The sequence below is a fragment of the Homalodisca vitripennis genome, chromosome 2 (genome assembly GCF_021130785.1).
Source record: "Homalodisca vitripennis isolate AUS2020 chromosome 2, UT_GWSS_2.1, whole genome shotgun sequence".
Lineage (NCBI taxonomy): Eukaryota > Metazoa > Arthropoda > Insecta > Hemiptera > Cicadellidae > Homalodisca > Homalodisca vitripennis.
The window spans coordinates 4958585-4986037 of record NC_060208.1 but is presented as its reverse complement, the minus strand read 5'-3'; the positions used below and the strand labels follow the sequence as shown (position 1 = coordinate 4986037).

Here is a 27453-nt window from a genome sequence, read left to right as displayed (position 1 = left end):
GATCATATTAATAATGATTAATATGTACATTTCCTACAGCAGATTTTGTATAGTCCAACTTAATTCATTTATATAATTCATAAAATATAAAAGATATCATTTTGAATTTATATATGTTAAAAAAATCACCATACAATTTTATCTTGATCCAGGAAACAAGAGCAATGTGTAAACTCTTGGTCTAGTTTTTCGTTAAATCGATAGAGTGTGTACTGAGTATAAACAATACAAATAGGCCTTCACACCTCAGACTATTAGATTCACTGAATATGTTTTTCAGACAACGTGGAAATCATTTTTTTTTTGTATGATAATATGAGACATGTATAGTTCTGTTACCAAATACAGGGAGAACACATCTATGTCTTCTGCATCTCATTTTTACGGCTTTCAAATAAGTATTTCAAGTTTTAATACAAAGTCTAGTATTATAATTAACATTTTTAAACACAATCCTTTAATTTGCGGGCAAAAGAAAAGCAGTGTACACAGTCATAAAATACATGTGTTTATTGGCACAGGCAGCATTTGTTACTATTGTGCTGAGACAACTGCGTCTCTAACATGAGTGATAACAACTTAGAACACTCCTGTATAAATAGTACTTAAAATGACAAATTTGAAAACATCAAGTTAAAACACATTTGAAATAGAGTTTTCTTTTACATAGAACTAATGTAAGTAACATTAAATTAACTCCAAGTGAGTAACACTAAATGAAAAATAAAGTCTACATAATGTCAATAGTTAAAAACAGAACAACATTTTAAAATACACGTTAAACGTGATTATTAATATATTATTATAAATATATTTACAATTTTACACCTTTTAGGTAGACGAATTAAAATTCCATTTTCTTGTCGAGTAGATCACTTTCAGTGTTCCAATACGACAACAATGTATAATTACTTTACTAGATAATTTAACACGACAACGAATTAGTAAAATTTATAAACCACTTTACCAACTAAATTCACTTTACTGAAATGCTAGACAACATGTTGTAACAAATATAGGGATTATCACAGAACCGTTGATACACAAGAATAGCGCGATGGCAGAACGATGAGCAATAGGAATGACGTCACCAGATACGTCATACTTGGCCGGCGTGCTTGTTAAGAGTGTGGGCCTGCAGGTGTTCTTTTCTCTTAGCGCGGTAGGGGCACAATTGACAGTGGAACTGAGGAGCTTTGCCGCACTCGTAGCGCCTGTGTCGGTACAAGTGTGTCTTATAGCGGTAAGCTCGCCCGCACGTCCCGCAGGCGAACAGCGGCCAGCTGTCTGCAAGGAGAAATAGTTTAGCTTAGCAGTCAATATTAGGTAGACCACGTATCGTATCCAAGAGAGTTGAAGATAAACATCCCGCAGCCGAACAGCGGCCAGCTGTCTGCAAGGAGAAATAGTTTAGCTTAGCAATCAATATTAGGTAGACCACGTATCGTATCCAAGAGAGTTGAAGGATAAACATCCCGCAGCCGAACAGCGGCCAGCTGTCTGCAAGGAGAAATAGTTTAGCTTAGCAGTCAATATTAGGTAGACCACGTATCGTATCCAAGAGAGTTGAGGATAAACATCCCGCAGCCGAACAGCGGCCAGCTGTCTGCAAGGAGAAATAGTTTAGCTTAGCAGTCAATATTAGGTAGACCACGTATCGTATCCAAGAGAGTTGAAGATAAACATCCCGCAGCCGAACAGCGGCCAGCTGTCTGCAAGGAGAAATAGTTTAGCTTAGCAGTCAATATTAGGTAGACCACGTATCGTATCCAAGAGAGTTGAAGATAAACATCCCGCAGCCGAACAGCGGCCAGCTGTCTGCAAGGAGAAATAGTTTAGCTTAGCAGTCAATATTACGTAGGCCACGTATCGTATCCAAGAGAGTTGAGGATAAACATCCCGCAGCCGAACAGCGGCCAGCTGTCTGCAAGGATAAATAGTTTAGCTTAGCAGTCAATATTACGTAGGCCACGTATCGTATCCAAGAGAGTTGAGGATAAACATCCCGCAGCCGAACAGCGGCCAGCTGTCTGCAAGGATAAATAGTTTAGCTTAGCAGTCAATATTACGTAGGCCACGTATCGTATCCAAGAGAGTTGAGGATAAACATCCCGCAGCCGAACAGCGGCCAGCTGTCTGCAAGGATAAATAGTTTAGCTTAGCAGTCAATATTACGTAGGCCACGTATCGTATCCAAGAGAGTTGAGGATAAACATCCCGCAGCCGAACAGCGGCCAGCTGTCTGCAAGGATAAATAGTTTAGCTTAGCAGTCAATATTACGTAGGCCACGTATCGTATCCAAGAGAGTTGAGGATAAACATCCCGCAGCCGAACAGCGGCCAGCTGTCTGCAAGGATAAATAGTTTAGCTTAGCAGTCAATATTACGTAGGCCACGTATCGTATCCAAGAGAGTTGAGGATAAACATCCCGCAGCCGAACAGCGGCCAGCTGTCTGCAAGGATAAATAGTTTAGCTTAGCAGTCAATATTACGTAGGCCACGTATCGTATCCAAGAGAGTTGAGGATAAACATCCCGCAGCCGAACAGCGGCCAGCTGTCTGCAAGGAGAAATAGTTTAGCTTAGCAGTCAATATTAGGTAGACCACGTATCGTATCCAAGAGAGTTGAGGATAAACATCCCGCAGGAGAACAGCGGCCAGCTGTCTGCAAGGAGAAATAGTTTAGCTTAGCAATCAATATTAGGTAGACCACGTATCGTATCCAAGAGAGTTGAAGATAAACATCCCGCAGCCGAACAGCGGCCAGCTGTCTGCAAGGAGAAATAGTTTAGCTTAGCAATCAATATTAGGTAGGCCACGTATCGTATCCAAGAGAGTTGAGGATAAACATCTCGCAGGAGAACAGCGGCCAGCTGTCTGCAAGGAGAAATAGTTTAGCTTAGCAATCAATATTAGGTAGACCACGTATCGTATCCAAGAGAGTTGAGGATAAACATCCCGCAGCCGAACAGCGGCCAGCTGTCTGCAAGGAGAAATAGTTTAGCTTAGCAGTCAATATTAGGTAGGCCACGTATCGTATCCAAGAGAGTTGAAGATAAACATCCCGCAGCCGAACAGCGGCCAGCTGTCTGCAAGGAGAAATAGTTTAGCTTAGCAGTCAATATTAGGTAGGCCACGTATCGTATCCAAGAGAGTTGAAGATAAACATCCCGCAGCCGAACAGCGGCCAGCTGTCTGCAAGGAGAAATAGTTTAGCTTAGCAATCAATATTAGGTAGGCCACGTATCGTATCCAAGAGAGTTGAGGATAAACATCCCGCAGCCGAATAGCGGCCAGCTGTCTGCAAGGAGAAATAGTTTAGCTTAGCAATCAATATTAGGTAGGCCACGTATCGTATCCAAGAGAGTTGAAGATAAACATCCCGCAGCCGAACAGCGGCCAGCTGTCTGCAAGGAGAAATAGTTTAGCTTAGCAATCAATATTAGGTAGGCCACGTATCGTATCCAAGAGAGTTGAGGATAAAACATCTCGCAGGAGAACAGCGGCCAGCTGTCTGCAAGGAGAAATAGTTTAGCTTAGCAATCAATATTAGGTAGACCACGTATCGTATCCAAGAGAGTTGAGGATAAACATTTCGCAGGAGAACAGCGGCCAGCTGTCTGCAAGGAGAAATAGTTTAGCTTAGCAATCAATATTAGGTAGACCACGTATCGTATCCAAGAGAGTTGAAGATAAACATCCCGCAGCCGAACAGCGGCCAGCTGTCTGCAAGGAGAAATAGTTTAGCTTAGCAATCAATATTAGGTAGGCCACGTATCGTATCCAAGAGAGTTGAGGATAAACATCTCGCAGGAGAACAGCGGCCAGCTGTCTGCAAGGAGAAATAGTTTAGCTTAGCAATCAATATTAGGTAGACCACATATCGTATCCAAGAGAGTTGAGGATAAACATCTCGCAGGAGAACAGCGGCCAGCTGTCTGCAAGGAGAAATAGTTTAGCTTAGCAATCAATATTAGGTAGGCCACGTATCGTATCCAAGAGAGTTGAGGATAAACATCCCGCAGCCGAACAGCGGCCAGCTGTCTGCAAGGAGAAATAGTTTAGCTTAGCAGTCAATATTAGGTAGGCCACGTATCGTATCCAAGAGAGTTGAAGATAAACATCCCGCAGCCGAACAGCGGCCAGCTGTCTGCAAGGAGAAATAGTTTAGCTTAGCAGTCAATATTAGGTAGGCCACGTATCGTATCCAAGAGAGTTGAAGATAAACATCCCGCAGCCGAACAGCGGCCAGCTGTCTGCAAGGAGAAATAGTTTAGCTTAGCAATCAATATTAGGTAGACCACGTATCGTATCCAAGAGAGTTGAGGATAAACATCTCGCAGGAGAACAGCGGCCAGCTGTCTGCAAGGAGAAATAGTTTAGCTTAGCAATCAATATTAGGTAGACCACGTATCGTATCCAAGAGAGTTGAAGATAAACATCCCGCAGCCGAACAGCGGCCAGCTGTCTGCAAGGAGAAATAGTTTAGCTTAGGAATCAATATTAGGTAGGCCACGTATCGTATCCAAGAGAGTTGAGGATAAACATCTCGCAGGAGAACAGCGGCCAGCTGTCTGCAAGGAGAAATAGTTTAGCTTAGCAATCAATATTAGGTAGACCACATATCGTATCCAAGAGAGTTGAGGATAAACATCTCGCAGGAGAACAGCGGCCAGCTGTCTGCAAGGAGAAATAGTTTAGCTTAGCAATCAATATTAGGTAGGCCACGTATCGTATCCAAGAGAGTTGAGGATAAACATCCCGCAGCCGAACAGCGGCCAGCTGTCTGCAAGGAGAAATAGTTTAGCTTAGCAGTCAATATTAGGTAGGCCACGTATCGTATCCAAGAGAGTTGAAGATAAACATCCCGCAGCCGAACAGCGGCCAGCTGTCTGCAAGGAGAAATAGTTTAGCTTAGCAGTCAATATTAGGTAGGCCACGTATCGTATCCAAGAGAGTTGAAGATAAACATCCCGCAGCCGAACAGCGGCCAGCTGTCTGCAAGGAGAAATAGTTTAGCTTAGCAGTCAATATTAGGTAGGCCACGTATCGTATCCAAGAGAGTTGAGGATAAACATCCCGCAGCCGAACAGCGGCCAGCTGTCTGCAAGGAGAAATAGTTTAGCTTAGCAATCAATATTAGGTAGGCCACGTATCGTATCCAAGAGAGTTGAGGATAAACATCCCGCAGCCGAATAGCGGCCAGCTGTCTGCAAGGAGAAATAGTTTAGCTTAGCAATCAATATTAGGTAGGCCACGTATCGTATCCAAGAGAGTTGAAGATAAACATCCCGCAGCCGAACAGCGGCCAGCTGTCTGCAAGGAGAAATAGTTTAGCTTAGCAATCAATATTAGGTAGGCCACGTATCGTATCCAAGAGAGTTGAGGATAAACATCTCGCAGGAGAACAGCGGCCAGCTGTCTGCAAGGAGAAATAGTTTAGCTTAGCAATCAATATTAGGTAGACCACGTATCGTATCCAAGAGAGTTGAGGATAAACATCTCGCAGGAGAACAGCGGCCAGCTGTCTGCAAGGAGAAATAGTTTAGCTTAGCAATCAATATTAGGTAGACCACGTATCGTATCCAAGAGAGTTGAAGATAAACATCCCGCAGCCGAACAGCGGCCAGCTGTCTGCAAGGAGAAATAGTTTAGCTTAGCAATCAATATTAGGTAGGCCACGTATCGTATCCAAGAGAGTTGAGGATAAACATCTCGCAGGAGAACAGCGGCCAGCTGTCTGCAAGGAGAAATAGTTTAGCTTAGCAATCAATATTAGGTAGACCACATATCGTATCCAAGAGAGTTGAGGATAAACATCTCGCAGGAGAACAGCGGCCAGCTGTCTGCAAGGAGAAATAGTTTAGCTTAGCAATCAATATTAGGTAGGCCACGTATCGTATCCAAGAGAGTTGAGGATAAACATCCCGCAGCCGAACAGCGGCCAGCTGTCTGCAAGGAGAAATAGTTTAGCTTAGCAGTCAATATTAGGTAGGCCACGTATCGTATCCAAGAGAGTTGAAGATAAACATCCCGCAGCCGAACAGCGGCCAGCTGTCTGCAAGGAGAAATAGTTTAGCTTAGCAGTCAATATTAGGTAGGCCACGTATCGTATCCAAGAGAGTTGAAGATAAACATCCCGCAGCCGAACAGCGGCCAGCTGTCTGCAAGGAGAAATAGTTTAGCTTAGCAATCAATATTAGGTAGACCACGTATCGTATCCAAGAGAGTTGAGGATAAACATCTCGCAGGAGAACAGCGGCCAGCTGTCTGCAAGGAGAAATAGTTTAGCTTAGCAATCAATATTAGGTAGACCACGTATCGTATCCAAGAGAGTTGAAGATAAACATCCCGCAGCCGAACAGCGGCCAGCTGTCTGCAAGGAGAAATAGTTTAGCTTAGCAATCAATATTAGGTAGGCCACGTATCGTATCCAAGAGAGTTGAGGATAAACATCTCGCAGGAGAGAACAGCGGCCAGCTGTCTGCAAGGAGAAATAGTTTAGCTTAGCAATCAATATTAGGTAGACCACATATCGTATCCAAGAGAGTTGAGGATAAACATCTCGCAGGAGAACAGCGGCCAGCTGTCTGCAAGGAGAAATAGTTTAGCTTAGCAATCAATATTAGGTAGGCCACGTATCGTATCCAAGAGAGTTGAGGATAAACATCCCGCAGCCGAACAGCGGCCAGCTGTCTGCAAGGAGAAATAGTTTAGCTTAGCAGTCAATATTAGGTAGGCCACGTATCGTATCCAAGAGAGTTGAAGATAAACATCCCGCAGCCGAACAGCGGCCAGCTGTCTGCAAGGAGAAATAGTTTAGCTTAGCAGTCAATATTAGGTAGGCCACGTATCGTATCCAAGAGAGTTGAAGATAAACATCCCGCAGCCGAACAGCGGCCAGCTGTCTGCAAGGAGAAATAGTTTAGCTTAGCAATCAATATTAGGTAGGCCACGTATCGTATCCAAGAGAGTTGAGGATAAACATCCCGCAGCCGAACAGCGGCCAGCTGTCTGCAAGGAGAAATAGTTTAGCTTAGCAATCAATATTAGGTAGGCCACGTATCGTATCCAAGAGAGTTGAGGATAAACATCCCGCAGGAGAACAGCGGCCAGCTGTCTGCAAGGAGAAATAGTTTAGCTTAGCAATCAATATTAGGTAGGCCACGTATCGTATCCAAGAGAGTTGAGGATAAACATCCCGCAGCCGAACAGCGGCCAGCTGTCTGCAAGGAGAAATAGTTTAGCTTAGCAATCAATATTAGGTAGGCCACGTATCGTATCCAAGAGAGTTGAGGATACGGAGGATAGTATCCAAGTTAATTATTTTATGCTGGTGTGTGCAGTTACGTAACAGAGACTGCAATTTATTTAGAATTTTCATGCTCAGAAAATATGTAATTTATTTTACAATTTCAATTCCAAATTATTAATACAATTTAATTAATTCGCCAACTATCGATATTTTCTAGTTGACTGTTACTAGATGGATCCGAAATTATTTTTGCTTAACTAGTACATCGGAAATAAATGTAATAGTTGTAAAATAACTATTTCTCCAAATGGATAAAAATAAATATACTTTCACAGCAAGGTACACTAAAATCAATATTATTATTTTGAGATAGAATCATATTAGACAAGTCATATTATAATAGTTAATATCATCTAAATTTATTCCAAAGATATAATGAAATATGAAACTATTTAAAATAATTATTTGATTTAGTTTAAATATAGAACGTAAGCAGGTTAGAGAATGAAATTTGATGTGATCAAACTTTTGCAGTCTTGGTCCTACGTCCTAATACAGTTTACTCCTAAACAATGCCAAGGAGTCGAAGACACAAATTACATCCAAAGAAGGGTTGCACATTCATTCATCCAAAAGATTACTCCGTAGGGATTTCGTTGGATAATTCGTCCGCTCAAGAAGCTCTAAGGCCAGTGGTTATATTATATATAATATAAGTAAAATTTAAAGCCCCTATTTTAGGTAGAATATATAAAAAGTCTCAATTTTGAAGAAATAATCATTGAAACAATTAATTAATTTATAAAGTAACACCAATAATTATGAAATTTTATTTTTGTGAGGCTTTTCGTGTTCAAACACATGTAATTAAAAATACAAGGAGAAATTTTAAAGACCAGGAAGTATGTCTACTGTATAGGTAAAATTAATATCTAATTAAATTAAAGGCAGTAACGGTGAATTTAGGAAAGTTCCAGGCTCATTATTTACTGTCGCTTTGGTACTTTTGTATAAAAACAGTTTCGTGAGCATCGAAGAATTCTTTATCTTGGATTTGTTTTAATAATGTTACGTGTGAAAAGCAGTGTCCAGTATGAAGTGCATGTTTTACCATGGCCGATCTATCCTTTTGTTGGTATTTAAGACAATCTTTACGTTCCTTCGCTCTCTTTTTCATTTTTATTTTGTTTGGTCAATGTATTTTAAACTAAAGTTGTCGTAATTAATTTGATAAATTCCAGATTTTTCATCATTATCTATTTTGGATTTCCCAATATATTTTTTACTTTGATTTTGGAATTTGAGAATAATAGAATAGAATAGAATAGAAACATTTTTTATTTCCAAAAACATATACACCAAGATATTAGATTTATTTACGTTTGATAAATAGTAAATTACCCTTTTACAATACTTACTAAGTGGCGATAAAATAAAACAATTTTATTTTAAGTACAGTAGTTGGATAAATATTATTTATATAATTTAAGTAAACTATATATTACATATTAACATATATTCTACAATGGAAATTAGCCTACATGGGCAAGCAGCCTGTGCGTAGGCTAGAGTCGTACTAAAAAGTTTATGTTATCTAGATGTCGAAAAAGTGTTACTGTTACGTGTCGGTGTGTTTTAAGGCATATAATGTAGAAATGTAGTTGTGTGATAAGAGATAATACTGTCGTATTAGACAAAACCATCGGCAGAAGTAAGACCACACATACACAAGACCGTAATATGACGAGCGCCGGGTGATGAGGAGGGGTCAAGGTCAGGTTGGTCCCCAGTCTGAGTGAATGAAAGTCTCGGATCCTTGTACTCCAATTTGTAACAACAGTTCTGTGACATTACGAGATTTAAATTTTGTAATACTACCTGATTCAAATAAATTTAAATGCTGAAATTTGTTACATATGTTTCTAAATACAAATGTGAAATATAGTAAGAATTGGTTTTTGAAAAGGATTTATCTAATCTAATTACATGAATTACCAACATGTTCTGAATATCTTGTTTGGTAAGAGTGCAAAATTTCTGTAAGAATACATTATTATTGCTATGATTTTTAAAACTCTTAGTAATTTCTGTAGTTATATTGTTGTAAGAAACAGAGATCCATTTTCAGGTTCTTTGTGTTAAACAAAAATGGGATTTGTTTTCTATGTTCTATTTCACAAGTGAGTTTTATAGAAGGGTATAATAGGATGAGAGAATTAATAAGATATTCAGATTTTGTTTCTTGTCAAAAACAGCAAAAATATCATTGTTTTATTTTATTATATTATTAAAAAATTTACTTTCTTCCATTTTCTTCAGTTAAAAACCAGAAGTTCGTAGTAGTTGAAACTCGCAGACCTTTGTAGTGACCTAGATTCTAAAGCGTACATATACTTTGTAGTGACCTAGATTCTAAAGCGTACATATACTTTGTAGTGACCTAGATTCTAAAGCGTACATATACTTTAGAATTAAAGAATAGATAACTATCTCAAACATGCCAACATGAATTCAAGAACTAAACTAGAATCAGAAAAGACTGCAGGATTACTTTAGAGGCATTAAAGAATCTGCACAAAATCCGCAGTGCAATATTTTTAAAAATTCAGAGCTGCTAGTTAAGTACTTTAACGCCCATAAAAAATACTTCGTTGTAAAAACGTATATTTAATATAAAACTTCTTTATTGGTCGTCACAAATTAAATGTAAATATCCGCATTACACAAATAAATATTAATATCTTTATACCTCAACATGTTTACAGTCCCCCTGTGTAGGCATTATTAACACAATTAATTGTAATGATTTATTAGAATGTGTATGCTATAAAGCAATATCTGCTTTATGTTACAGATTACCGTCATTTCGTGTTCATGTTATAATGCTGACGATGTTTATGGAACAAGTGAAAATCAAGACTGTTTTAATGATTTTTGTAGCTTTGGACAACAATTCCGTTGCTGACGCATTTTAGGATTTTTGGAAACAGTTGTTTTGAATGTAGAATATTATTTAACAAAATGTATCTTCTTTCATGTGGGAATTTGTTATTTCAATGAGTTTTAATTACAATAATTGCCATTCATTAAGCTTTTTCAGATTCAATTAATAAAGATATTTTTCTACTTTTCTGCTCTTGCAGCAATTTATACTGTCTTGGCTGCTTATCAGTTAGAAAGAGTCAAAATATGAAGTCTCATTAATTTTTCTTTTGACAAAATGAAGAACTATTTAAAAATAACATGCAGTCTCATCATAAACCATTTCCATTGGTCTGGCCAAAAATGAACTTACTGTTTATTTTAACTAGCTCCTCGCACAAACAGACTAAGCAAGCGGAGCTGATAAAAACTTCAAAACCAGCAAAACCATTGTTCTACTAATATTCCTTACAGGCTTTCAAATTAAACTTTTGAATTGTTTAAAGAAATCAAGAAGCAACATTTATACGGTACTTAAAGAACACACGATTAACGTTCCCTTCTATTCATTTTAATTTTAAAATTTAAACGACATACGGAAAGCATCTAACACGCACAGAAAAAGGTGAAAGCAATTATAAACAAGACCAAAATATTTTTCAACATTTTATTGACATAATAGTGATAAAACTTACATATAATGAAAAATATAACGTATAGAATCGTACACTATAGATAAGGCAGTTATCGTAAGTTGAAGCAATGGTGTCTTTATTAAGGCACAGATATATTGATAAATAAGGGCACGCAATTTACCTTATCATTCATTTAAAATAATACCACACTTATTACTGTAACACTGTAGTGACTGAATTATGGTATTGAAATTTAATATAAATGATACTTTCGTAATAAAAAATAAAAATAAAATTCGATAAAAGACAAGTACGTTACAATTAATATATCTCATGTGGTATCTTTTAATTATAGACTAAAGTCAATAAACACTTTGTTACAATAAATCGTAAAGCATAAATTGGCTGTTGTAACAACATTTAATAAGTAAGTAATATAACAAAGACAATGATTGCAATAAGGCACATTGAATGTACATGATACATTCTACACAAAACACTACAAAATTATAGTTCCCTCTACATAACCAACTACGTAATGAAGATTACAATTTGCAACTATATTAAATACATTAAACACAACTTTTCTTTACTTAAAGTAGGTAAATATACGCTAAAACAATAAAAAATATGATATATTCAGTATAAGCAATAAAACATGAAAAACCGCTATATTGAAAACAATAAACTAATGTACGTAACTTGACTGGAATGTGAATAACACTATATGAAATGTGACTAACTAACAATATAAAGTTTAATGATTATAAGACAAACAAACACGTTGGTTTCCCTTCTGTATATAGTTAATAACTGTTATTGTTTCTTCTGTCTTTTACTTTATATTTTCAAAACTAGTACAAGAGAGGTATCATGTACCTAACTCTGTAGAGTTTCGAATGTCTAGAATCCAATTACATGAATACTTGAACATTTTTTCAAATATCATTAACTCTTCTTCCGGTATGAAAAAACAAATGCAAAAGATAACAAACGTAACAAAATACAGAACAGTATGGGCACTCATATGCGTCTAGTTCAAAGACTGTTTCAATTCTGCGAGCTCCATTTTCATGAAATGTTCACGAAGGGGCGCATTGTATGGAGGTATATTTAAAATTGAACACACAGAGAAATTATTTTTTAATATTAATCCACAAAATTGTGTAGTAAAATTAATTACCTTATTTAAAAACTATATCATTTGTTTGATTTTGATTTATTTAAAGTTAGACAAATCTAACGAACACTCGAATATGTTATGCGAGTGTGGAGAGTGCCTCCTCGCCATGAGGCATAGGTCGGCATGAGCTTGGTGACGTCAGGTACTCCAAAACTCGATTCACAATTCAATTTAATTGTTGTCTGATTTTATTTTGTTTAAGTTTATCCCAAATCAAAATTATTTCCGTTGTATAATAAGATAATCAATTTTCAAAACATATTTTGGATGAAGATAACATTTTTAAAAGTTATTATAGGCCTATTTTAAATATATCACTTAACCGTGCGTTTTTCTTTGAACATTTTCTGGAAAGTGCACTAAATGAATATAAATCTCATAGTGACCTAAGGCTATCTCAACATCGTAATTTTAAACAGTCTAGAAACAAGAAATAGAAAAATTTTACAATTCATTATTGCATTAGGAGTAAAACTGACAAGGATCAATCTGTGAATTTTACATATTTTTATAATTTTAAAAACATTATTAATTTATTAATTTTAGAACAAAAAGAATACAATATATACATTTATGCAAAAGAAAATACATTTTTGGTATGACCAATAGACATGATTTGTTTTGAGAAACAAAATCTCGTAGAAAATGTGAGTTTTTGTTTGTTAATTGGACACAACAACTACACAGTGTGCGTATGGTTATATAAGCTTTATTAATATTAATAACATAGCTTTATTTATATATAACTAAAGCTGAGTTCAATGATGGTGTACGTTAGTGCATGGAAGTTGGCTGAGCGTTAGCGAATATGTTTAGATTTGTCGTATTGGTAAACATGGTGACAACGAGAAATATAATATAGAAATGTGTAAACAAACAGAATACAATCATGTGGCATTTCAACATGTGAAATTTATATTCATAGAATAAAACGAGAACAGTACAGATGGAAAATCGGTATTAAAGCCAATGACAAGATTCGATTTCAGCACAACCTTGGGTTGTGGTGACTCACAGAAACTTATATTATTTCAACACTGCTATGGAACCTAACTTGGTCAACAAAAATGTGAATGTATCATGTGGCAAGATATCTCGCAAATGATTTTATCTAAAGTCGAAAATTTGCTTGTAGTACTAGTACGAACTTCTTTCCTGTGTAGACAAGAATGAGTTCCATCATGTTTTTCACCTAGGGATTTTGCTGAGCGTCATTGAAGCCTCAATAAGCTGACACAATGCTTTGTGTTGCCGAGGAATGCAAACACAACACATTCTTTTCTATGTGATCTGTCTGTTTGTCTACCCGCCCGCAAGATATCTCGAGAATGCAATATTCTGCAGCAACCTCAGCGAAGTTACCACCACGCGACACGTGTTGCAGCGAACTCCTACTTCACTCACTCTGGGTCTGGGTCGTGTATATGTGATCTGTCTGTTTGTCTACCTGCCCGCAAGATATCTCGAGAATGCAATATTCTGCAGCAACCTCAGCGAAGTTACCACCACGCGACACGTGTTGCAGCGAACTCCTACTTCACTCACTCTGGGTCTTTGTCGTGTATATGTGATCTGTCTGTTTGTCTACCCGCCCGCAAGATATCTCGAGAATGCAATATTCTGCAGCAACCTCAGCGAAGTTACCACCACGCGACACGTGTTGCAGCGAACTCCTACTTCACTCACTCTGGGTCTTTGTCGTGTATATGTGATCTGTCTGTTTGTCTACCTGCCCGCAAGATATCTCGAGAATGCAATATTCTGCAGCAACCTCAGCGAAGTTACCACCACGCGACACGTGTTGCAGCGAACTCCTACTTCACTCACTCTGGGTCTTTGTCGTGTATATGTGATCTGTCTGTTTGTCTACCCGCCCGCAAGATATCTCGAGAATGCAATATTCTGCAGCAACCTCAGCGAAGTTACCACCACGCGACACGTGTTGCAGCGAACTCCTACTTCACTCACTCTGGGTCTGGGTCGTGTATATGTGGTCTGTCTGTTTGTCTACCCGCCCGCAAGATATCTCGAGAATGCAATATTCTGCAGCAACCTCAGCGAAGTTACCACCACGCGACACGTGTTGCAGCGAACTCCTACTTCACTCACTCTGGGTCTGGGTCGTGTATATGTATATACCTGTATTCAAAAACAATATCATCATATATGAATGGGATAAATGGCGAGCGAAGGAAATGCGCGTATGACAAATAACAATAAAGATAGTAAAGTACATAATGATGTAAAGTAAAGTCTAATGTATCACCGATACATTATACACAAAACAGTTGTGGTTTCTCTATTAATCCCACTAAGGAATGTTAACTTCCATTTGGTAAGGCTTCTTTGGTGTGCAAGTGCGGTTTTACATACAAATTTCAAAGTGTGTAAAACATCGTAACTTGTGTAACCATTACCGAACACAATCAAAACATTAATCCGGTTATTTATAACTATATATAAATATATATATTATATATATATATATATATATATATATATTTATTATAACTAAAAAATAATTATACATCATTATTAACCCTACAGAACATCATAAATAAAAATAATATGTTAACTAGGATATATTTGGTAAATTTCACACGACAAAGTAAGCGATAAACCTATAACAAAACCGAATAAAAGGGGTTTTATTATCTAATGGCCTAAAATTATGTAGACTTATCAAAAAGATAAAGGCAACTAAAAATAATTATTTATTTTATTAACAAACTAATTGTGTGTGTGTGTGTGTGTGTGTGTGTGTGTGTGTGTGTGTGTGTGTGTGTGTGTGTGTGTAAAAAAAGTAATTACATCACACTTGTTAAAACATCATTCGGGCCAATTAAAACATTCTTGGTAGGTAATAATTGCAACCTAGCCTCTTTTTCCTAAGATGAACAGTTAGTTTCAATAACAACAATAAACATATTTAATTGATATCCCTCCCCACTGAAAATATTCAAATAAAATGCGACTTATTGACTTACATTAAATATTTCATACGGGTAAATTCAATGGTAACACAAAATTCTAAGTATTATGTACTCGTAATAATGACCTAACTTAGTGCATGGATAACCACGTATTTATGTCAGCACACAGCACGTTTACTCCTGCAGGCCTAGATGTGCTTGTGGAAACAGTGCATGGTGAGGGCGGCCTTGTTCGTTGTCTGGAAGTCGCAAATCTCGCAGGTGAAGAGGTTCCAGCCCAGGGCGGAGCCGCAGCCGTCGTAGCGCAGGTGACGTGTCAGCGAAGTCTTGTGCTTGTAGCTGCGGTGGCAGTTCGGGCAAGTGAATATGGGCTTGCCTGAAACAGCACCACGTTATCTACATTTCACAGTTTCAAAAAACATGTGAATTTAAAGGAAAATTGCAAACCTCCATTGTGAATGCCCCAAATTGAAAAACAAAAAAGGCACATGAATAAGAAACAATGAAACAGTAAAATTATGTACATAAAGTAGAAACGTATGAAGTGCACACAAAATTCCCATTTGAGGCTACGTGAAACATAAAAGTAGAACTCTACACAAATAGTATCCCTTACGAGTTTGAAAAACCTCCCAATAGCACACAGAGGACAAAACACAACATAAAACCTATTGCCCAAGTCACACAACACAACCCACAGGACATCAAACACAAATGATAAACCAAAGTTAAATTTAGGATACGTAAAAATAATTACGAAAGAGATATATGTAACGTTGTATATTTTCACTGCACGATTTATTGAACAAACGTTTTAGTAATACACAGTGTATGGTAGAAGATCAAAACTTTAAATAAAAGGTCCAACGCATTTTACCTCCTCACTCTCCACATATTAGAAAACGTCTCCCTACAATTTTAAGGAAGTCCATGTCCAGGCTGATGATTCAGATATTTCCTACTGGAAACGTAATTATTTTATTTCAATATAATATATAGTCCTTCCGGCTCAGTCGAAAGAAGTACGTAAATTTTGTGACAACTGAAATACGAATTTATTGAAATATCTATATGGCAAACGTAGCTCGTAAATCTTTGAAGGGGGGATGGTTTTAGGTTCTGGAGTCGTGTTCGGTGGAGTTATGTAGACATTTTTTCCAATCCTACCTTGGAGACAATTGCAAAAGGCTGATTTTGTATCAAAATCTACCTAAAAACTTAGGCATTCATTGGGCTAAGTGGCGCCAACGATAAGTGTTTCAAAACCAATTTTACAAACAATGTAATTCCAAATAATATTAACATTCAATAGCGTTCCAAATTTTGGCGCGAAAATTAATTAATAGTACAAATTTGTCATCTACAACATATGGAAAGGATGATCGTTCTAATACGGGAAGAATGCAGATCTGAACAGAAGGACCACACTTTCAATTTCTCTGTATTGATACACTCGTCGAGAATGTAACGTTTTTGGAACACAAGTGTAAAAAAAACTATCTATTAAAACAAAATGGAAATTTAATTTAGCTATGTAAAATTTTTTATATTGATAGATAAAATTTAATTTTAAGTATTAACATGCGACAAATCTTTATAATTATAAAGTTATAAACTTATTTATGACTAGATTAGAGAAAGATATCGTAGTTCAATACTGAAACGGAATAACCTGTGACACAACTGCCTACCCATCTACCCCATCGTATGCGAAAGGACAAACAAGAGTTTAGCTTTAGAAAAAATACACAATAGAAAAACAGGACAGAAAGAGGTTGATCAACTGTGGAAGAGAGCGAAACACTCGGGATGTAGGCCGACGTTGCAGACGACGCAGTAGAACCTCGATCTCTTCGGGAGGGCTTTGGTGGAGCAGACGGCACAGCGGCGGGAGTTCCCCCACTGGGGCACGTGGCTGTCAGGGTCCGTCAAGCGGAGGGAGGTCGGGATACATTTCCAGGGCTTCGGTTTGAACACCACTTCCAGCTGATTCCCTGCACAGCGACAAATATCATCATCTCGCCGTCCTTTCCTCAACAAACGCGAAACAAAGGATACATTTTTGAACCTAAACGTCTCATGAGTTCACTGTGATAAAATTAAATTCTTCATCCAAAATACAAGTAACACTTTTAGTGGTTGTCATTTTTATGTGTGAATAATGTCGGGAGCTGTGACAGTCTGGCACTGTAGTTATGTTATATACGTTTTTTTTTCATTGCCGCTCACCGTATAACTTTATGAACCAAAATTTAGTTTTTTCATCTGTGCTCTCAGTTGTTTCGTGCTTCTGAGAGAAAAATGTTCGTTTGTCTTGAGTTCTCGCTACAGGAAGTACGAAACTGGCCTGGGACAGTGTTAGAGGGAGTTTTATGGATATGCCACGAGTATCCAGTGTCAGTGTCCTCCCCTACTAGTCGGATGACTTACCATCATCCGACTGTACTGCAAAAAAGGTGTTTTCGGCGCGCACAGAGTGTGTATTTGTTAATAGTTGAGCTTTCTTATCGATCATTCTATGTAATCAGACTAATGGCTAAGTTGTCCACAGCTCACTGCCTGCTCTACTGTAGGCCCTTACACATAACCTATTAAGGTGGGAAGAGTTCATTCAATGTCAATGTTGAGTTTACCTCCAGTTCATCTTCCTCTTAATACTTCGTCTGGAATCTGACGCTATCACAAATTTGACTCCTGGAATCTGAAGTCATGTTGTCTGAAGATTTTAAATAAAAATCAGCGACGAGGAAGCTCAAAATGAACTATTTACATCGCTTTAACATCAGAGACACCTGACTACATGGTGTCTAATCTAGGTAAAGCGGTATCCTCACTGTCCCATCACTACGATGTTTTAGAAACGATCTCTAAGCACGGTGGAGCAACCTACACACATGTAGTAAAGTGGGAAGAGTTGATTCATGTCGACACGATGTAAAAAACTTCTTCATCTCCGACTTGTATTCGATCTCTCCAGGAGTCAAGTCTGTGACAGCGTCAGATTCCGCTGCACCAATTGGAAGGTGAATTGGTGAATTCAATATTCACATTATAGGTCCTTAGTTTCCTTAGTCACTAAGCTAGCAATTCTATAGGCTAGCTTATAGTTTCCTAGTCAGCAGCAAACCCATTATGATAGAGCAGGATATCTATACAGTACGTCCCCAGCTCGTGGTCAGAGGGAGAGGATCCCCAGAATTATTACGTCACTACGGTAGCGCTTCCATCCATGCCTAGAGCACGATATCTACACAGTACGTCCCCAGCTCGTGGTCAGAGGGAGAGGATCCCCAGAATTATGACGTCACTACGGTAGCGCTTCCATCCATGCCTAGAGCACGATATCTATACAGTACGTCCCCAGCTCGAGGTCAGAGGGAGAGGATCCCCAGAATTATGACGTCACTACGGTAGCGCTTCCATCCATGCCTAGAGCACGATATCTACACAGTACGTCCCCAGCTCGTGGTCAGAGGGAGAGGATCCCCAGAATTATGACTTCACTACGGCAGCGCTTCCATCCATGCCTAGAGCACGATATCTATACAGTACGTCCCCAGCTCGAGGTCAGAGGGAGAGTATCCCCAGAATTATGACGTCACTACGGCAGCGCTTCCATCCATGCCTAGAGCACGATATCTATACAGTACGTCCCCAGCTCGAGGTCAGAGGGAGAGTATCTCCAGAATTATGACGTCACTACGGCAGCGCTTCCATCCATGCCTAAAACCGTGAACTTGGTTTCCATCCACTAATGGAAAAGATAACAACAAATAGAGGAGAGATGTTTGCTCTCCTTCTCTCGTTTCCCCCCTCGTGCTATTCTCACTCTGAAGTGCGAGGTGTGTTGCAACCTGTAAGAAAAGACGGTATTATATTGAATAAAACAAAACCAACAAACAAATGTGTAAAAATACAACCTTTATTCAACAAACTTTTAACATCATAAAAATATTAGGATAGCACAAATGATATTTAAAGAAATAGGAATAGAGGAAACGGTATATTTTGCATTGGTTCAACAGATAAATAGAGTTAAATTTTGATGATACAGAACATAATTTGGTAGATAAAAGTATACGTTATTTTGTTTGATTTTGAAGTAGTAGTTAATGCAATTTTCATTAGTAGTACAAAATATATTTTATACCTGGGCGGAACAATATTTGCGATAAACATGTGGTAAATAACGCGGAATCGAACGAAAACTGAAACTGTGTAATATTCCAATCTTAAGTCAACCGCCATCTCAGTTCTCTTTTGTTCCAGCACATGTAGGAACTATAGATAAGAATATATTCAGATGAAAAAACTGCTTGCGATGTCTATGTCGCCAGATCACTGAAAATGTGGTGAAATCCCTCTTATTGCCATATTTAAAGTTCAATTACATGATGTACCAAGTTTGTTATCATCATACTCAGATAGGATATCACTATTGACAGGGTGATTAGTATTCATTTTAACAAGAACAAAGGCGTGATAAAGTAGTAAATAATTCCTTACTACACACAGGTAACTTGTCAAATATACAAAGTCGTTCTGGGTACATCATCGGACTTCGTTAGTTCCTTAAGTAAGATACAATTTTGAATTAAGTCATCGGATAACAAGTCTAATACCCAGACTACGGGAATGTTTCTTTCAAATCGAAAACAAACCTCAGGTATATATTTGTATTCTCAAATAAAGGATAAGATCACCGAAATATAACAAATCTACGATTATTCTCGTCCGAATTAATTAAAAATACAGTAAAAATTTGTATTTTTTACTCATCATGAAATTTAACTATATTCAGAATTAATATGTTCACACTACCCTCTAAAACTATATCACGAATCTCGAGATATTCAGTCTTACTGTGGGTAACCATCCTCAGTCATTTAATGCTGAAACTGACTGAGCTAGCTATACATATCCGCTTATACAGGTATAAGGGGGGGGGGTGGATCTGTTCTGTGATGGGCTCGAGCTCAACCAATCAACGGAAGACATTATCCTGCCACTTTTATGATGAACTAATTGTTTTCTTTGTTGAAGTTATTTGCTTTCTTGGTTATTTTTAAAATTCCCTTATTATCCTTGAAAGATATGTACGTATCATATTCAGTTATCATAACATCATTATACATCGCATACTCCACAATGTGAACATCATATCTGACCATAAAGAAATAAAATTGCGTTACAAAATTTTGAAAGACCCTTAAAACACACGTGCCCTCGGTGGACAAGCAGAATAAGGCTACAAGGAGATCAGTCTTGACAGGTTCACTTGTCAGACTTGCAGCTGACATGTCGCTACTTGTCTGCCGAGTGTTTGCAGACGAGGTGTGCGTGCAGCGTGCTCCGATATCTCGCCTTGTAGGGGCAGAAACTACAAGCGAACTGAGGCTCCTTGCCGCACTCCTGGCGCTTGTGACGGGTCAAGTTGTCCTTGTACTTGTAGGAGCGGCCACACACGTCACAGCTGTGTGGCTGGGGTTGAGATTTCATCCATGGGAACACGTTAACACCTGGCACACAAGTAACAGGTTATTACATCATTATATACCTGACACAGAAACTACAAGCGAACTGAGGCTCCTTGCCGCACTCCTGGCGCTTGTGACGGGTCAAGTTGTCCTTGTACTTGTAGGAGCGGCCACACACGTCACAGCTGTGTGGCTGGGGTTGAGATTTCATCCATGGGAACACGTTAACACCTGGCACACAAGTAACAGGTTATTACATCATTATATACCTGACACAGAAACTACAAGCGAACTGAGGCTCCTTGCCGCACTCCTGGCGCTTGTGACGGGCCAAGTTGTCCTTGTACTTGTAGGAGCGGCCACACACGTCACAGCTGTGTGGCTGGGGTTGAGATTTCATCCATGGGAACACGTTAACACCTGGCACACAAGTAACAGGTTATTACATCATTATATACCTGACACAGAAACTACAAGCGAACTGAGGCTCCTTGCCGCACTCCTGGCGCTTGTGACGGGTCAAGTTGTCCTTGTACTTGTAGGAGCGGCCACACACGTCACGGCTGTGTGGCTGGGGTTGAGATTTTATCCATGGGAACACGTTAACACCTGACTCACAAGTAACAGGTTATTACATCATTATATACCTGACACAGAAACTACAAGCGAACTGAGGCTCCTTGCCGCACTCCTGGCGCTTGTGACGGGTCAAGTTGTCCTTGTACTTGTAAGAGTAATTTATCACTAACCAATTAAATGCTGAGTTTCAGGTGACCAGATAACATATATTTTATGATATTATTTACAAAACACTTATTAAGTGTATATGACAACAGAGAACGTTACAGAAATACTTGAACACACATAATATAAAATTAATTTACCGACACATACTAAATACAAGTAGGGGTTTAAGCTAGATGAGTGCAAATAAAGGAAAAGAGCAATAAAAGTTTGCAAGTATAATAGAATTTAAGTTTTTATTTAAAATAATACAGTTGGATTTTGTCAAAAATCTATCAATGACATACAAATCATTATTGTCTTTTTTAATTATTGTGTTTCCTTTTACGAGATTACAACAATTGAAAATTATTCATCGTACATAAAGTATTAATAACTTGAAGAGTAAAATATAAAGAGTAATTAAATACACAAGTAAAATGTAATTGGATTATTAATAGTAAGGTAACTACGCAGGGACAAATTTGAAACTCATGACTACAACTTGGGTTGTTAGTACTACTGCTTGGATTGTTTCCTTGCTCTGTTAGATCTTGACTAACACATTCTGTCCCACACTAGATGTGGTCTAACAACTTGTGTTCGTAGCCGCTGTGTTTGATGAGCACGTGACGCTTGAGGTTGCCTTTCTGAGAAGCCTTGTGAGGACAGACCGGACAACAGAAGCGCCGCTGGCGGTCACACTCGAACCTCTGGTGCTTGATCAGGTTGGACTTGTGAAGATAGTCCTTCCCGCAGGAACCACAGCGGTACCGGGTGCTCTCGTCCTCGGTATTTTTGAGAACAAAGAAGTTACTGGACTGCTTTGACGTGGACAGTGACTTATCTGGAATTAAAGGTTGAATGTGATATCACTCTGGTCTCTCAACTTCAAATTCTGGTCTTGAAGCTGAATCATAGTGTATAATTGTAACAACGTGTTAAGCTATACACCACTGGTCTTTCAAAGACATGTTATTGCTGACACGGCTTTTAAGAAATCATCGTGACCAGAAAAAAATACCAACGGAAACTAATGCGATAGCTTCAACGAGTAAGAGGACTTTCTAAATTGTAATTCATGTTTAATATAGTACCAACTGACTAGAAATATGATTTCAAGAGCTGAATAAGGTACGAGTAATAAATTATGATCTTAATAAAATTAAATTACGTAATTTTTTAGTTTTAAATTGGAGAAGTAACATAATATGAGTCAAATTAATGAAACAATTTGTTGGTAAATAAATAGTACAGAAATAAATTTTATTTTTCATTCAAACAATGGTAACAATGAGTGGTAAGAACAAAGAAACAATGAAAGTACAAAGAATTGATTCAACTCCACTTGATGGTGCGCTGGGTTGAGATCTTTCACTCTTGAGACCTCGAGTCATATCGAGACCCTGTGTTTGAAAAGGACGTGGCTCTTGAGTGTCCCTTTCTGTGAGGCCTTGTAGGGACACATGTGACAGCTGAAGGGCCTCTGGTTCCCACACTCGAAGCGCTGGTGTTTCCTGAGACTTCTCTTATGGACGTAGCTCTTGCGGCACTTGGGACACTCGAACACCTGATTCGCCGCAGCTTCTATGCGTAGGCAACCTGTGATCAATGAACAACATCAAATTCATAAACTATTAAGAAATAGAGTGAATCCGGATTTGTCTGACACTGGTGGAACACAAGTACATTCCTACAATCATCTTTGATATTTATTTGTATTGATACATTTTAAAATTTGACACAACAGACCAACTGCTGTCTATGGACTGTTTTTAATAGTTTTTAAATCTAACATTAATAATACTCGGGATAAGGGAAAGGCTTGAACATGACAGCAACAAGGACACTAACTACATAGTCCCGTCCTTTTGTAATTGTGTTCCTCTGGTGCCCAGTGGTGCACGTTTTGTTCAGGTACGTGTATCTGACTAGTGTTGGTTGACTCTTCAGAATGTCCCCACCTGTATTAGTGAGATGCAGTGTATACTATATTTCATACAGTACTGTACCATTAATTATTCTCCAGATTCTTCAGATCTTCCAGATTCGGTATAACGAGGCAAGATAGTGTTTAGAAGTGCGCATTTCCCTTAAACAAGTTTGTTATCTTTCACTTTAAGGGTATTTGAAAAAATGTAGGGTTCTTGTAATACCCCAAAAAGTATTAAACACATCCATGTAAATGGTTATAGATTGGAATGTAAAATTGAAAAATGGGATGTCATAATAATTAGAAATATATTTCTTTTCGGAAAAAAAGGAAACCGCTAAGACAGGCTTACAGCAGATTTAAGAAACTAAGACTGAGCTAAAGGTTTCCACCTTTAACCCAATAGGAATGGAGATAGATAAAGCATTCTTAATCCTGGGGCTTACTTATAGTTGCGACCTGTGTTTGCGAGATATTATGAGTATCCTTTTAGTCTACAATAAATGTCCTGGTATACCGTTTGTTGACTGATGATAGCTCTCCACAGCGAGGCAGTGTATCCCTATTAAACATCTTCCGACGATTTCCCTTTGGCCAGAGCTGTGCGCATGACTTTCTCCGAGATGTTAAGGGTGTTGAGAAACATCTTCTGGCACACATTGACATCTTCTCCGTCCGCGTTAGGAAGATAATAGTAGTTCGTCTTGCTCCGATGTGACCGGGGGAACTTCGTCTGCTGGAGATCATACTGTCGGATTTGGCGCGAAATAAACGCTCGCTGGAGGTCGCGATCGCCGAGGTTGTGGAAGTCCGAGCATATCCTTATCCGGTCTGCCTCCGAGATCTGTAAACACTGCCGGGCCAACTTACAGTTGACCCCGTTACAGCGTGGCGGAACTACAGGCTTCCTCACAGGCACAGTTCTTCTCGGAAACAGCATGTCCACTGAAATTCATGTCCGGTTAGTCACAACTGTTAGGCTAGTTCGTGTACAGGAGCTTAGTAAACGTGTCTAACAATGGCACATGTTAAAATGTATATGTTTAGTTGTGATGTATGGTCGCGCATTCTGTTTCATCTCGCGGCCAAACCTCCTCTCCAAAACTTGTATTCGTCTATATAATAGTAAATCCAATAAATTAATTTTAAACGCTTAATACGGTTAATAACGACGATCGGTCAACAAAATTGGGTTTCGTTTAGTCCAATTTACTTCTGTTTTCGTCTCGATAAATAAAGAAAATTGCTTAATTTCATTCCGAGAATCATTTAATCAATATATCTAATATTAATTTAGAATAAACACCTTTGAACACTTGGACAACCTGAAACAAACGAAATAATATTTTATTTTTTAATTCGTTTCAGGACCTAAATGTAACTAATACAGGACCTAAATGTAACTAATGCAGAACCTAAATGTAACTAATACAGGACCTAAATGTAACTAATACAGGACCTAAATGTAACTAATACAGGACCTAAATGTAACTAATACAGGACCGTGTGCGTGTTTGATATTGTTGTGTACAGATTCGAGTTTATATTGTTTTTATTACTCCTTGGAAGTATTCAAATTTTAATGTTGATACACAGGACCTAAATGTAACTAATACAGGACCGTGTCCGTGTTTGATATTGTTGTGTACAGATTCGAGTTTATATTGTTTTTATTACTCCTTGGAAGTATTCAAATTTTAATTTCGATAATCCTAAAAACTCTACATTACAAAATTGCTCGTTTAAAATCGCTTGCATTTGCTTGTTGATAAGGACCGAACAGTTACAAACAGTCTTCACATACTAAATCGGATATCGAACTACAGCTTACATAGTACACATAAAAGGGACTGGTAAAGTCACACCTTCAACATCGTTATACGAGTATGGTTGTGTTGGATGAAACTTTGGGTGGTTTATTTATTTACACAACGCAATGCTATTAAAAAGCAATTCTAAGTAAGGTGATATAATTGTTTTAAGCAAGTATTAGGTGTGACTGTTGACTTTAGCTCCAGTTCACCTTCCTCTTAGTTCAGCATCAAAGACTTGATTCGTGGAATCAGGAGGCATGTTCGTCTGAATAGATAAAACAATCCGCCGTCGAAGAAGCTCAAAATTAACTCCTTACATCGTTTCGAGATCAGAGACACCTACAGTATCAAATATAGTATAATCTAGGTGAAGAGGTATTCTCATTATCTCGTTAGGTGCAAAATCAGATTCCAGAAGTTGCACTAGGAGGAAGGTGAACTGGAGCTAAACTCAACATTCACATTGAATCAATTCTTCCAACCACAACTACGGCATGTGTTGGAAGAACACATACAAACTTTAGTATCTTGTATATACTAAAGTTTTAAAATTACAATATATGTTTATGTGCTATGAAAACGATGAAGAATACTATTTTTACAATTCTTTCTGCATAAACAATTTCTTGTCATTATATATTGAAATATTCATTATATTTTTTAATTCAGAACAATTATTTTCTTATTTGGTAAATACCACAGACAGGTCATTTGACAATGACTTCCGTGGGATAGATATAGAAGGAACGCCGTCATATCGGTTAAATAGCGCTGTATCCAGGAGGCCATACTCATCGCACTGTCCCAGGCCCTCGGTATGGAGCGTTAATTGTTTCCTTTGGTTATTGTGAAGCTGGAGCTGAAGTGAAAGGGATGTGCATGACTTGCTAGGGTTTGGTGTCCAACAGTCACCAAATTACCAACAGTTACCGGTCAATTACCAAATGATCAGTTACCAACAGTTAACTGATAAGCCTCGACAAAGAAATGAGGTAAGGACGTTTAGTTCCACCATTCATTTTCTTTTATCACCAAGTTTGACAGAGGATATTGAGTACTGTATAACGTCAAATCTCACACAAATTTTTCTACTGTGATAAGTAGCACAAGTTAGTCTAACAAAACATTATACATGAAAACAAGAACGCATTGTAGAGGAGCGGGGACACCATTTTAGGGGTTGCGCACCCTCAACATTCTAATCTCAATTCACTTGGCCACTCGGAAAATTGAATCACCAACAAGTCGGTAAGAAAAATAAATGTAGACTTTTAGGCATGAAGAAGTAGGGTAACGGGATACTTGATGACTTTAGAAATTAACATAATGACTTAGGAAAGTAGGTGACAGTTATCTACATAAAAAGAGAATATTGACGTTAGGGTGGATATATTTGAGTATGTAAATGTTGCGCGAGTGATTTACTATCGTTAGACTTTTTACCTTTTAAGAGTGTGTAATATAATATAAAATATTTAATTTATGTTTTTATATTATACAAGTTAAATATATTTTTAAATAAAACTGAAAGTTTCTAGCCTTATACTGCTGTCCAGGACAGTACAATACGTAATTCAATAAGGATCCTCTTAATCAAATGATGTAATATGAAGTCGTTCATGAAAATACTACAATTAAACACAAATAAGTTTTGTACATTTTTAATGGTTACCATTATGTTTCACATCATAATAAAATAAATAAGTTATAATACACTGTTAATGCAATTTTAATACAAAGTGTGTATTAATAAGAGGAATAATAAAACTCATGACACAATAAAAAACCCAAATATTTCGAGAATTGACACAATCCTTTAGTTAATTGTCGGACAGCGGTGCGGCCTCGGAGTGATGGTGGAAGGGCGCTGCCGCCAGCCCTGCGCTGCCGTGTTTGATGAACAAGTGTGTCTTCAAGTTGCCCTTCTGCTTGGCCCTGTAGGAACAGAGAGGGCAGGCGAACTGAGGCTCCTTGCCACACTCGTAGCGCTGGTGTTTCAGGAGGTTCTTCTTGTAGCGGTACTGTTGGTTGCAGAACGAACATATGAATGCCTTGCACGCGCCTGCCACATTCATCCCTGGAACGGTAACATACGCTAGTATAAATAATGAACCACTTTCTTAAAACAACGTTCCACAGAAAAGTGGCAACACTGGCGCACGTGACCGAGACGTACACATGTTCTAGTAATACAATATGGCAACTATCACGTGACTTTCTTTGCACTTTCTCCGGATGACGAACTCGAAACTGGGGAGCTTCGCTTTGACATAAAAATGACAAAAAACACAATGGATTAGTCCATGTACTTATGTTATAGAATATATATTTTTTTCGGTACTAAAATATATATTCTATAACACTATATATATAAAATATATAGTGGGTAACAGTTTTACAGAATGGGTGGAAAACAACCTTAGATTATATCATAAACAAGATTAAACACCAACACAATTGATTTAAAGTTCGCAAACAATTAACTGATTATAACATTGCATTCATTTGAATTTGGAAGAAACTTAAATTTAAAAATAGTAACTGTTGAGGATTAATGTATTGGATTTCTAAAAATGC

General features: G+C 38.0%; 2 protein-coding genes and 1 long non-coding RNA gene across 3 annotated transcripts in view; all 3 read right to left on the bottom strand.

Annotated features, from left to right (window-relative positions):
- Positions 1 to 23144, bottom strand: part of LOC124353444 (zinc finger protein 721-like) — a 53802-nt gene extending 30658 nt beyond the window's left edge. The window contains exons 1-11 of the mRNA XM_046803283.1: positions 23132 to 23144; positions 22553 to 22731; positions 21709 to 21995; positions 20881 to 20969; positions 20692 to 20826; positions 20503 to 20637; positions 20314 to 20448; positions 16714 to 16923; positions 15138 to 15305; positions 1106 to 1287; positions 968 to 992 (exon numbers count right to left, since the gene is read on the bottom strand). Coding sequence (XP_046659239.1) covers positions 968 to 992; positions 1106 to 1287; positions 15138 to 15305; positions 16714 to 16923; positions 20314 to 20448; positions 20503 to 20637; positions 20692 to 20826; positions 20881 to 20969; positions 21709 to 21995; positions 22553 to 22731; positions 23132 to 23144 — 1558 coding nt within the window. The remainder of the gene's footprint in view (positions 1 to 967; positions 993 to 1105; positions 1288 to 15137; positions 15306 to 16713; positions 16924 to 20313; positions 20449 to 20502; positions 20638 to 20691; positions 20827 to 20880; positions 20970 to 21708; positions 21996 to 22552; positions 22732 to 23131) is intronic.
- On the bottom strand, positions 496 to 17608 carry LOC124356126. Its single transcript, XR_006921812.1, has 2 exons — positions 15060 to 17608; positions 496 to 1287 (listed from the first exon to the last, which is right to left on the bottom strand). It is a non-coding gene; the product is annotated as an uncharacterized LOC124356126 (long non-coding RNA).
- Positions 22379 to 24415, bottom strand: LOC124356119. Its single transcript, XM_046807272.1, has 2 exons — positions 23580 to 24415; positions 22379 to 22731 (listed from the first exon to the last, which is right to left on the bottom strand). Exon 1 carries the CDS (start codon positions 24000 to 24002, stop codon positions 23628 to 23630), a length of 375 nt encoding a protein of 124 aa, XP_046663228.1. The 5' UTR covers positions 24003 to 24415; the 3' UTR covers positions 22379 to 22731; positions 23580 to 23627.
- Between the last annotated feature and the right edge of the window lie 3038 nt (positions 24416 to 27453).

Excerpts from the sequence above, each read along its gene's own strand:
- LOC124356119 (XM_046807272.1), bottom strand. The coding sequence starts at position 24,002 with ATGCTGTTTCCGAGAAGAACTGTGCCTGTGAGGAAGCCTGTAGTTCCG.